The sequence below is a fragment of the Balaenoptera physalus genome (assembly GCF_965194825.1).
Source record: "Balaenoptera physalus genome assembly, chromosome: 1".
In the NCBI taxonomy this organism is placed as follows: domain Eukaryota; kingdom Metazoa; phylum Chordata; class Mammalia; order Artiodactyla; family Balaenopteridae; genus Balaenoptera; species Balaenoptera physalus.
Window position 1 is genome coordinate 82,106,891 of NC_138882.1, and position 10,253 is coordinate 82,117,143.

At 57.0% G+C, this 10,253-nt stretch overlaps 1 protein-coding gene across 1 annotated transcript in view; it reads right to left on the reverse strand.

Moving 5' to 3' along the window:
• The window catches only part of NTRK1 (neurotrophic receptor tyrosine kinase 1), a 19,357-nt gene extending 9,185 nt beyond the window's left edge, over positions 1-10,172 (reverse strand). The window contains exons 1-7 of the mRNA XM_082462396.1: positions 9,827-10,172; positions 6,590-6,664; positions 6,243-6,314; positions 4,554-4,622; positions 3,647-3,792; positions 3,255-3,397; positions 797-929 (exon numbers count right to left, since the gene is read on the reverse strand). Of these exons, the coding sequence (XP_082318522.1) occupies positions 797-929; positions 3,255-3,397; positions 3,647-3,792; positions 4,554-4,622; positions 6,243-6,314; positions 6,590-6,664; positions 9,827-10,116 (928 nt within the window). The 5' untranslated portion in view covers positions 10,117-10,172. The remainder of the gene's footprint in view (positions 1-796; positions 930-3,254; positions 3,398-3,646; positions 3,793-4,553; positions 4,623-6,242; positions 6,315-6,589; positions 6,665-9,826) is intronic.
• Between the last annotated feature and the right edge of the window lie 81 nt (positions 10,173-10,253).

Here is a 10,253-nt window from a genome sequence, read left to right on the forward strand (position 1 = left end):
AGAGGAAGAGAGTGTCTTCTGAACTGCTGGTAAGAATAATTATTGTTTAAGGTGTATATGTTTTATGTACATATCTATGTATGTTGTTTCACAAGAAAAATTTATATAACATAGAAGATTTTAAATAATTTGTGGCAGACTTAGGAAAATTAGGCAGTAAGCCTAAAGAGAAACTTAGATGGGGAATTTCTTCTTTTAAAACTAGGATGTAGGGACTTCCCTGGTGGCCCAGTGGTTAAGAATCCGCCTTCCAATGCAGAGGTTGCTGGTTCGATCCCTGGTGGGGGAACTAAGATCCCCGCATGCCAAGGGGCAACTAAGCCCGGGCCACAACTAGAGAGAAGCCAGCGTGCTGCAATGAAGAGCCCGCCCACCGCAATGAAAGATCCCACGTGCCGCAACTAAGGCCCAACGCAGCCATAAATTAATTAATTAATTAATTAATTAATTAAAAATAAAAAAATAAAACTAGGATGTAGGGCAAAAGTTCTAAGGAGGAACGGACATGAAGAAATACAGCAGAGCAGTGAGAACGGGCAGGCAGCTGGTGCCGAGGGCTTCAGGTAGCAAGACTTGGGCAGGGGCCAAAAAGAAATCCATCTCCGTCCCTCTGGCCTTGACGAGCCCCCAGGACTTCCCTCAAAGGATCAGGTTTTCATGGGAATCTGGAAACAGCTGGGAGGGAGCAGCTGTGGACACACACATCCCACCCCTTTCCTGCAGCCCCTCACGCTCACATCCTCTTTTCAGGGAAGAAGGGATGGGAGTGGGCGCAGGGGCAGTCATTGGGACTCACAGGAGACGTTGACCTGGACGGAGATTTCAGCCCGGCCCACGTCATTCTCCGCCCAGCACGTCACGTTCTTCCTATTGAGGTCACTGGTGACATTGGTCAGGGTCAGTCCCAAGGACGGCAGACTCCCAGATTGCTGGGTCATAGAAGAAAGGGGAAAATCAAGAAAAGCTTCAGCTGGCTTGGGATTGGAGGCAGGGCGGCTGGAGCTGATGTCTTTGGGGAGCCCCTCTGGCCCAGATGGAAAAGCGAGGAAGGCTGGGAGGGAGGGGAAGGAAAAAGGTGTGGGAGAGAATATAGCAGAGAATGGCCCTCCTTTAGAGCTTGTTTGCAGATTCTCCTGGATCATTTGTTTAATGATCTGAAAAATCTAGAACACAACCAATAACCTCAAAATAGGCACAAAGTACCCCAAGCCATAAAACCACCATCTAAACAGCTAAATAGATGTCACAAATCCCAAGTACTAAATATGCACAACTAATTGGAAAACCAGCTAGGACCTCACCACCTACTCATTCTTGTTTTACACATAGTTCTAAGAAACTTAGTCTCAGCCCAAGGAAGATCAGAAACAAAGAGATGGTGCTGGTAACAGGGCAGCAGTTAGAAGCAACGGTAGAATCATGATGACTACCTTTGGCAGATGGAAAAAGAGAGTGAAGTTAGAGAGAAGCTAAGTGACTTGGTTCTGAATCATCATCAAAAGACTGAATCAGATTCAGATTCTCTTCCTAAGACACCATGGACGTTATATGGCCTTAAGACAATTCTTAATCTTGCTGAACCAAGATTTTCTTATTCTGTAAGGTGAAGAGGTAAACAAAATGATCTTTTGACATCTTAGAAAGCTATTTTCATAAAATGATGAAAATAGATGAAGTAGTGGACAAATCTGATTTATCTGGAAATTTTGTAAATGTGGAATCCCTTGAATAAATACCACGAAAGGTGAAGTTTCTCTGGGCTTCCATTGGAATATGTGAGTTCAAAGATTCCAGAAGAGCTCTGCAGCCTCTTATGCAAGGCCTGGGTTCCAGCCACCCCAAGGGGAAGCCCTGCCCTAAGCTTCTCTCGGCTGTCTCATCTCCTCCAAGTCACCCTGGGGTATGGCGTCCCATGAACTCTTCCCTTTGAGCTGCTCTGCCACCCTTCACACTCCTGAGGGGGACCAGCCTCCCCTCCCATCCCCTCCATTTAGCCCAGTTAGGGTATGGCTTTTCTATAGGAAGTCTCCAGAAAACAAGTGGTAGCAAACATGTAAAGTTCCCAAAGAGAAAAGCAAAAACCTGCAACTTCCCAAAACAGATAGCTTATCAAAAGTGTCTCCACAGATGGTCATGCCCAGCCTCTTGTTTCTGCCTTGTCCCCTTTTCCATTACTCACTCTCAGTGGCTTTGATCTCTGGGAGAGGAGGAACCACTCAGTGGCTTGTGGTCCCTCCACCATGTCTGGACCCCCTGCTCAGGGGTCCAGTGGTTCCTCCTTCAATATTGTTCCAGGGGCCACCAGCAATTCTGGGGTTGACTCCCCTCCCAAAGCGAGGGCCTCCAAACTGAACACCACACCCCTGCTTTCACTGACCCAGCTCCTTCCAGGGACTGGACCCTCTGTGTCCACCCGTGAGGGGCCAGCTTTCCGGGTGGGCACAGCCCAACGTCGGCCCCTGCTGACCTTGTCCGTGAGGCCTCCTGAGTCAACTACAGCTACTCTCAGCTGCCCGTCGCCAGCCTGAGGACAAAGGGCAAGACCTGAGAAGATGCCCAAAGACCGATCTGGATAAGAGAGATAGAGGCCACAGAGTGCCCAGAGGCAGGCAGGACATCAGAAGGCCATCATGTCTACCTCCTCAGCTGACAGATAAGAAAACCAAAGTGCAGGCAGATTGAGGGATTTTTCCAAAAGTCACTCCAAGAATTAATTAGTGAGAGAGCTGGAACCAGACCTGTGCCTCCTTTATTAATATGCTCATCACACACTCAAGAGGATGTTGCTTCCAGAGTCTCCAGAAAATGACCGAAAGGCCCCCAAGAACTGGCCTGGGTGCAGGACCACAAATATTGCGCCCCGTCCCTGGTTCTCAGTTTCCTTATCTAGAAATGAGGTGGATGGGAGAGTTGGTCTGTTGGGTTCCCCTGTTCAGCTCCAATATGTGAGGGCTCTGTGACCCTCTCTCTTGTGGCCAGCACCTTGATCCCAGAGTGGGGACCTAAGTTGTGGCGGATCGGTGGAGCCTGGGGTCCTTGCTGGGCCAGGGCCTGGCCTGAGGGCATGTGCATGCCTGCGGCTGCCCAGCAGCACAAGGCCTAGTCCCAGGGGTCTAAACCATCTCTGTCCATCCCTCACCCTTTATGTGCTTCTTATTTGTTGTCTCTCTTTCCCTGTCTTTGTCTCCTGTGCTCTGTGCAGGCCTCGAATCAGGAGGGGGGCACGGGGGCACGGGCAGTGGAGGGCTTCTCACCATCACCGTGGCTGACTCCTCCAGCTCCGTGAGGATCCAGCCGGCCTGCTCCAGGCCCTGGCCCTCCACCTGGCACTGCAGCAACACGTCGTCCCCCACGTCCACGGAGGCATTGGGCATCTGGACCTTCAGCGTGGGCACACCTGGTGGCCCAGGATGCCCGAGGGGCGTTAGAGCTGGGAGTGGCCTCCGAGCCCCGACCAAGGGCGGTGCTCCTTCTCCCACCCTCCTCAGAGCCCCTGCTCCTGCCCCCCAACCTTCAGTTTCCCCCAACTCTTGCCAATGTCCGTTTCCCAGCCCCTCTTCAGGGCTCACCCCCTGAGCCCTGCCCAATGCCCTCTCCCCAAGCATGGTGCTCTTTCCCAGCCCCTCACACCACCTCCAGCACGTACCGCAGCTGGTGTTGGACATGAGGGCAAGGGGCCCCTGCCCGGGACACTGCAGCTTCTGTTCCCGCACTCCGCCCAGCCCCTCCTCCTCCCAGCGCTGCAGCCAGAGCAGGGCACAGGTACAGTGCAGGGGGTTCCCCGACAGGACTCTGGTGGGTGTGGGGGACACCAAGAGAGTCAGGGGAAGGGCAGATGTGAAGGAAGTACTACAGCAAGAGGGAGTGCAGTTAGACAGCAGGGTGGACTGTCTAGAGGTGAAGGAGTGGGGAGACGGGAGAAGTTCCTCTCATGGACCCCCCCTCACAAGACACTGCTGAAAGAAATAGAATGCCGAAAGTCAAAGACAGCCAGCTGTGGGCTACGTGGAATTCCCTCACCTGGGCTCCCCAGGGTGACAAGCCAGGTGAGGGCTCCAAGTAGGGTGACAAGGAGAGAAGGGCACAGCCTTCCGGGGTGACCCAGAGGCCTGAGGCGCCCACCAAACATACACGGACCACTGCCGTCCCACCCATCCCATGAGCACCGTGGGCGGATGTGCCCGTGTGCACAGGCCCCGAGAACCACGCCAGCACCCCGCCTCCCAAGCACACACGCAATCAGTTGTCCAGGCCAGCTCTCCACTCCCCACCCCAAGTGTGCCCAGGGCAATCACCACCTCAATGGCTGGGTCTGCAGCTTCTGCTTCGATGGGGGGTTCACAAGCATGCATATGGACAGCCAAACACGCGGTCCCCAGAGAGAACACCCCACCCCCCCCAAAGTTCCACGCAGACACAGCGACACATACCTTCACACAGAGGTTCAAGTGCCCGAGGGCGGGCACACACACACACACACACACACACACACACACACACACACACACACACACACAGTTGCTGCTCTTGCCCCTGGAAGTCCCCACACTCACAGTTCCTGTAGGGAGAGGCCCTGGACGGTTTTCCAGGAGAGAGACTCCAGAGCATTGAAGGACAGATCCCTGCGGGAGTTGAGACAGAGCAGACAGACCCTGTGAGCGAGCGACCTTGCTCTGACCCAGTGTGAGGGAGGGGAGGAGCCAGGAGGAAGCTGACACCTGGCTCCCCCGACCCCAGCCCTGGCAACTAGAACTAGCCCGGCGAGTCACTGGAGAGGGGGCACTGGTTAGGCTCTCTGAGTCCCGCTCTTCTCCCTGGGACAACAAGGGTTAACCCCACTTAACCCCCTCCCCAGACCCCAGGGAGGCGGGGTGGTCCGAGGGAACAGCCGCTCCCCCTCCCCAAGCCTTGGCCCCAGCTGGCAAAGTGCTGAGGCCCCAGCTGGGGGCAGGGGCTCCATCTGTGCTGCCTGCCCACAGAGCCCAGGACCGGGCCAGAGGAGGAGGGGGAGCACGGGGCCTCCACACTCCTTTGCCCCCTGCTGGATGCCGTGCGAGGATCTCAGAGTCCTTCCTCGGCTTCCCTCCCCACTCCTCCTTCTTTCCCCTCCTCAGGGACTAAGGAAAGTTGGCTGCAAGGGACCCCAGGCCCCCAGCCCCCTAGCTGTAGAGATGGAGAAGGGGAGTTGGGTGAGGGCCAGCTCCAGTACTCTGCGCCCTGCACCAGGCTGCCACTCCTGGGACCCTCTGCCTCTGAGGGGCCTGCCCTGACCCCTCCCCTTGCCTAGCTGTCTTTCAGCTTGTGGAGGCTGAGATGGAGAGTAGTCGCCACACGGGGATCACAAAGGCTACCCGCTTTAGCGCCAGACAGAGCTGAGTGTGCCTCTGTCCTGCCACTTACAGCTGCGTGACCTCAGCCCAGACACTGAACACATCTGATTCTCAGAATTCTCATCTATAACATGGAGATGACACTACCTTTCTCACCAGGTTGATTGCGAAGATTCGCTGACCTAAGTATCGTGAGGTGTCACTGAGTACGCATTTCTAACTGAAGCCCTAGTACACAGTCAGTGAGGTAACATCACCGCGTTTTGTCTGTCGTTGCTGCTAAATCACGGACACACAGAGAGTTTAGCGTACCCAGCACAACTCTGAATGACAGGCTCCCACCACACTTCCCATCTCTCCACCTGCCGGTGGTGAGAAGGAGGAGCTGAACTCCTACCCTCAGAGGGGCTGCCAGGGACTCCAAGGGTCTCTCCTGCCCACCCCTGCCCCTCCCCCTCCTCTACAGAAGGGGTGGCTGTGACTCCCAGGGGAGTACCCCGAGTGGCAGATCTGGTCCCCCAGCTCCCAGGCTATCCCAGGGGCCAGGGAGCAGGTGGGAGATAGAGTCCCGGCCAGAACCCGGAGCCCTGCTCCCCATCCTTGCTCCCTTTGGACTGGTGTGTATCTGAGCCCTGGGAAGAAAACTGAGGCAGACAACTATGAGAAGTGTCCCTGTAGCATGAAGCATGGAAGTGAGACAGCAAGAAGGACCTTCCAGCTGGCAGGGGTGGGAGCTGAGGGCACCGCCATCCCGGAAGTGGATGGGAAGAAGGCCCCAGGAGAATGGATGGAACGACTTCCCTGACCAGGCTGGGGCCTTCCTCAGAACAGTTCCCTGGGGAGGGCCAAGCCCATTAGCCGCCCAAGCCTAGGTGTCTTCTCACCCCCCTCTGCCCAGCCCTGGCCACTCACAGGCGACGGAGACGAGGAGTGAAATGGAAGGCATCTGGCGCCACGAAACGGAGACCACTCTTCACGATGGTGCTGGGGAGGGTGCAGCAGGATCAGCACCGAGTCTCATAGCTCCCCTGGGTCACACTCTCTGCCCATGCCAGCCCTCCAGTCCCCAGTGCCGAGCCCTGGACCCCTCCCCGCCCTCCTCAAAGCTTTCTCAGCCACCCTGGACCCCTGAGACCACTGGGCTCACTGACCGGCCAGCCCCTCCATCCTCAGCCTCTCAGGTCCTCCCACGCCCCTCCCGGGCCCCTTGAGCCCTCCCTGACCCTCTGGTCCCCCAGGCCCTGTGTGGAGCCCCTCACAGGTTTCTCAGCTCCCCCAGGCCCCTCAGGTCACTGAGCTTCAGCTGCCACAGATGCTGCTGGTTCTCGATGTAGCTGTGGGGAGAGGGGTTGGGAGTCACAGGGACAGAGGCCCACACTCGAGTTCCCATGCCCACCCACCTCCCTCCCTCCCAATCACATGCGCGTGTGCACACATGTATCCAGTCACACAAAAACCTGTTTACAAACGTACACATGCACAGGCATGCCCACACACATGCATCCTCATAGGCATGGAGACCCACCACCTCACACAGCCATATCGTCCCATGCATGCATCCTCACACCATCACACATGCACACTCTCACACACTCAAGCATGCACACACACAGATGTGTAAACATATGCACAGAGACACATCTCCTCACACACGCCCACACATGCATGCATGAACCCACAGGTGTGCCCGTGTGCATGCTCACGCTACCCCACGGGGAAAAACATACCTGCATAACTCTCATGCGCACACACACACACGCACACACACGTGAGAATGTGTGGGCATACTCACATTCATAAACACACACAAGTCCATTTGCAGCTTGGCGTTCTGCTTTTAAACACAGAGCCCCTCCTGCACACGCTCAGCAATAGGGGGTCACGCTGAAACGCTTGCTTCCACAAAGGGCCTACGCTCATCCCTGCCACTGCCCCACCCAGAACAAAGGAAGCCCTGTGGCCATGTAAATATGCGCTCCCAAACACACCACTCAGGGGCCACCGTCTGGGCTCACCCATACTGCTGTGCACACGCACACGCACAGACACACACACACACCCCACCCTCTCCCCCTCAAAGCTGGTCCCTCCCCACACTCAAGAAGCAACCCCTCCATCGCCCCCCCCATCTTTCAGCAAAGCGAGTGACAGGCATAGAAGCTGTCAGTCAGGGACTCCTTGAGCCCCTCCCTGCCCCAGGAGGGTCCCAGGGAGGAGGAGAGTGGCAATGAGAGGAGGGAGTCAGAGTTGGGGATGGTGGAGAGGCACCAAGTGGCTGTGTTTCACAGTGAGAGGGCAATGGGAAGGCTGAGGGTGGGGAGCAGGGTGCAGAAAAACAAAGAGATAGCGAAACAGGGACACCTAGGAGGAAGAACTGACAGGAGGAGACTGGCAGAGACACAGAGACAGAGACAGACAAGGAGAGAGACAGATAAGAAAAGGGAGACAGAGGGACAGGTAGATAAGCACAGAGAGCCAGAGAAAGCAAGATGGGGAGAAGAGAAAGAAAGAAGTAAAAGCAGGCATGCAGGGCTGTGGGATTTCTGACGTCCCAGGCCCTGTCCAGCTTCTGGATCTGGCACGCCAGGGAGTTCCTGAGAAGTCAGCTGCCCTGCAGCGGCACGTCAGGCCCGCCCCCAACACACACAGGGGCCCCTGACTCACTGCCTGTTCTCAGAAATCTCCCCCTCTACCCTGTACTTTCCTCAGTTGTGGGAACCAGGACCAGCCTGAATGACCCCTCCCCGCCAGCCCTTCCCAGACTTGGCCCCTGCAGGACAGCCAGGCATCAGGTCCTCAGTCCCCTGAGGTCTAGGGAGTAAAACTCCAGTGACTCTGAGAGAGAGTAGGTCCCTGTCCTGCCAACCCCCCCCACCAGCCCCTGCCCAAAGGACCTAGAGCTATAGGGACCCCGGGAGGGGGTGAGAAGTAGTGTGGCTGGGGGTGTGCAAACTGTCAGGCAGCGTGCTCAAAGCTGCCTCATTCGTTTGGATTCATAATCAATCTGTCTATTCGAGTCCATTATCTCCTCGTTAGCTCTGCGGGTGAGGGAGGAGGAGGGGACCTTGCAGGCAGGGGTTAGACTGCCGCCCCGCCCAGAGGGTCAGCTCAGCTCACCACCCTGCATGCCTCCCACCCACCCAGCCCCAACCTGTCCACACTTCCCACCACCCCCTCCCCCAGCTGGACCTACTAGGGGCTCGGAAGGGAATCAGGAAAAGAGAGCGCTGATGGGGAACGTTCAGGAGCCTGGGCCCTGCTTTGAAGGCCCAGAGTGATGAATGGACAGAATTGAGGGTGGCAGTCTGGACCTCAGGCCCCCTCCCATCATGCAGAAACCTAGGTCCAGACCAAGACAAGGCCATCTTGCCTCCTCATCTCCCTAGGGCCATTAGGGAGAGAGATCAAGTACCTTCCTGTTAATTACCACAAGATACCCACGTAACTCAGTGCCAATTATTGCAGGCTGCTCAAGTCACTTCCAGACATCTATGGCCCCTGCCTCAGATACCTTCCAGCCTGTCATACACGAGGTCAGGGCTCCTTGCCCATTCGCTAACCCCAGGCCACAGGAGGAGAATATTCTAGCAGTTCCTTTCTTCTTCTAGAAGTCTTGCTGGCCATGCCAGCCACATAGAATACTCAAGTATTTTCCAGCCGCCACCATGCGATGCTTGAGTACCTCTAGGCCAGTAAGTACAGAATACTCCCTTAGGTTTCACCCGCTGCTAAAAAGTACTTGAGTATTTTGTAACCAGTTACTGCAGGATGTCAGAATACTGCAAATGCTGGAGATTCCTCTTCGTTTCCGGTCCCGAAGGGAGGAGAGTCTCTCAGCAAGGCCCCTGACTCCCTGCCCAAAGTAGGGAGACAAGGGTGGTGAGGGAGATGGGGTGGGGAGAGGGAAGCCAGGTGGGGCTCTCATTTCCCACATCCAAATCAAGAGGCGGTGTGGACAAGAGATGGTGGAAGTGGGAAGAAGAGAGCTCAACCACCAAGCTATGGCTCCTCAGCGCCTCCCACCTATTCCAGTTCAATTCCCAATTCCAGAGAGAATTGGTGTTGCCTGGTCATGACAAGGAAGGGGGAGGGGGCTGATTTCTCCCTGGAAAAGGGAGATGGTGAGGATGCCAAACTGGGGGGGGGGGGGTGTCTCTGCAGATAACCGCCCCCTGCATAGGGCAGAGGGTGGACTCCTGGCTGAGCTCCAGAAAGCGGTTTCTAGAAGGCTGGGCTCTCTCAGATCTGGTCCACAGAGAGCCCCCTTTCCTCTCCTCGAAGCTAGCACCGCAGCTGCCCTGAGCCCAATTTCCAGGCAGTAACTGCGGAGGCTGCCAGGGCAGCGGAGGAAAGCCGAGGCACAGCCGCGGGCTGCACGGTATCAGCCTCCCGCCGCGCCCGCCCCTCCTGATACAGCAAGCAAGCGGCGAGCCCGTGCCCACGGGGCACTGCTATGCCCGCCTTTCCCCGCGCCCCCTCGCCCGCCAGACACTCACAGCTCCGTCAGGTTCTCGGCGCCTGGCAGGTGGCGGAGGCTATCCAGGGCCCCAGGCCGGGTGCAGCGCAGCCCCGAAGGGCCGTGGGGGCAGCAGACATCGGGGCAGGGTGCAGCGCCCGCAGATGCCAGCATCAGCCAGGCCAGCAGGCTGCCCGGCCCCGTAGCCCGGCGGTGCCCGCCGAGTTGCCCGCGCCGTCCGCCTCGCAGCATCGCGGCGGCGCCCGCCTCGCCCCGGCCGGGCAGCCGTCTGTGTGCTTCCAGCAGCGGCTGCCTGGCCTCCCGCGACATGTGCGCTGGGCAGTGTTAAAGACCCAGCCGCCAGGAAAGGGCGGAGCCAGCGGCCCCCGCCCGGCCTCGCTCCGCCCCCTCTGACTCCAACCCCTCCCCCTCCTCTTCTAAGTCCCCAACTTTGCCCCCACCCTGGC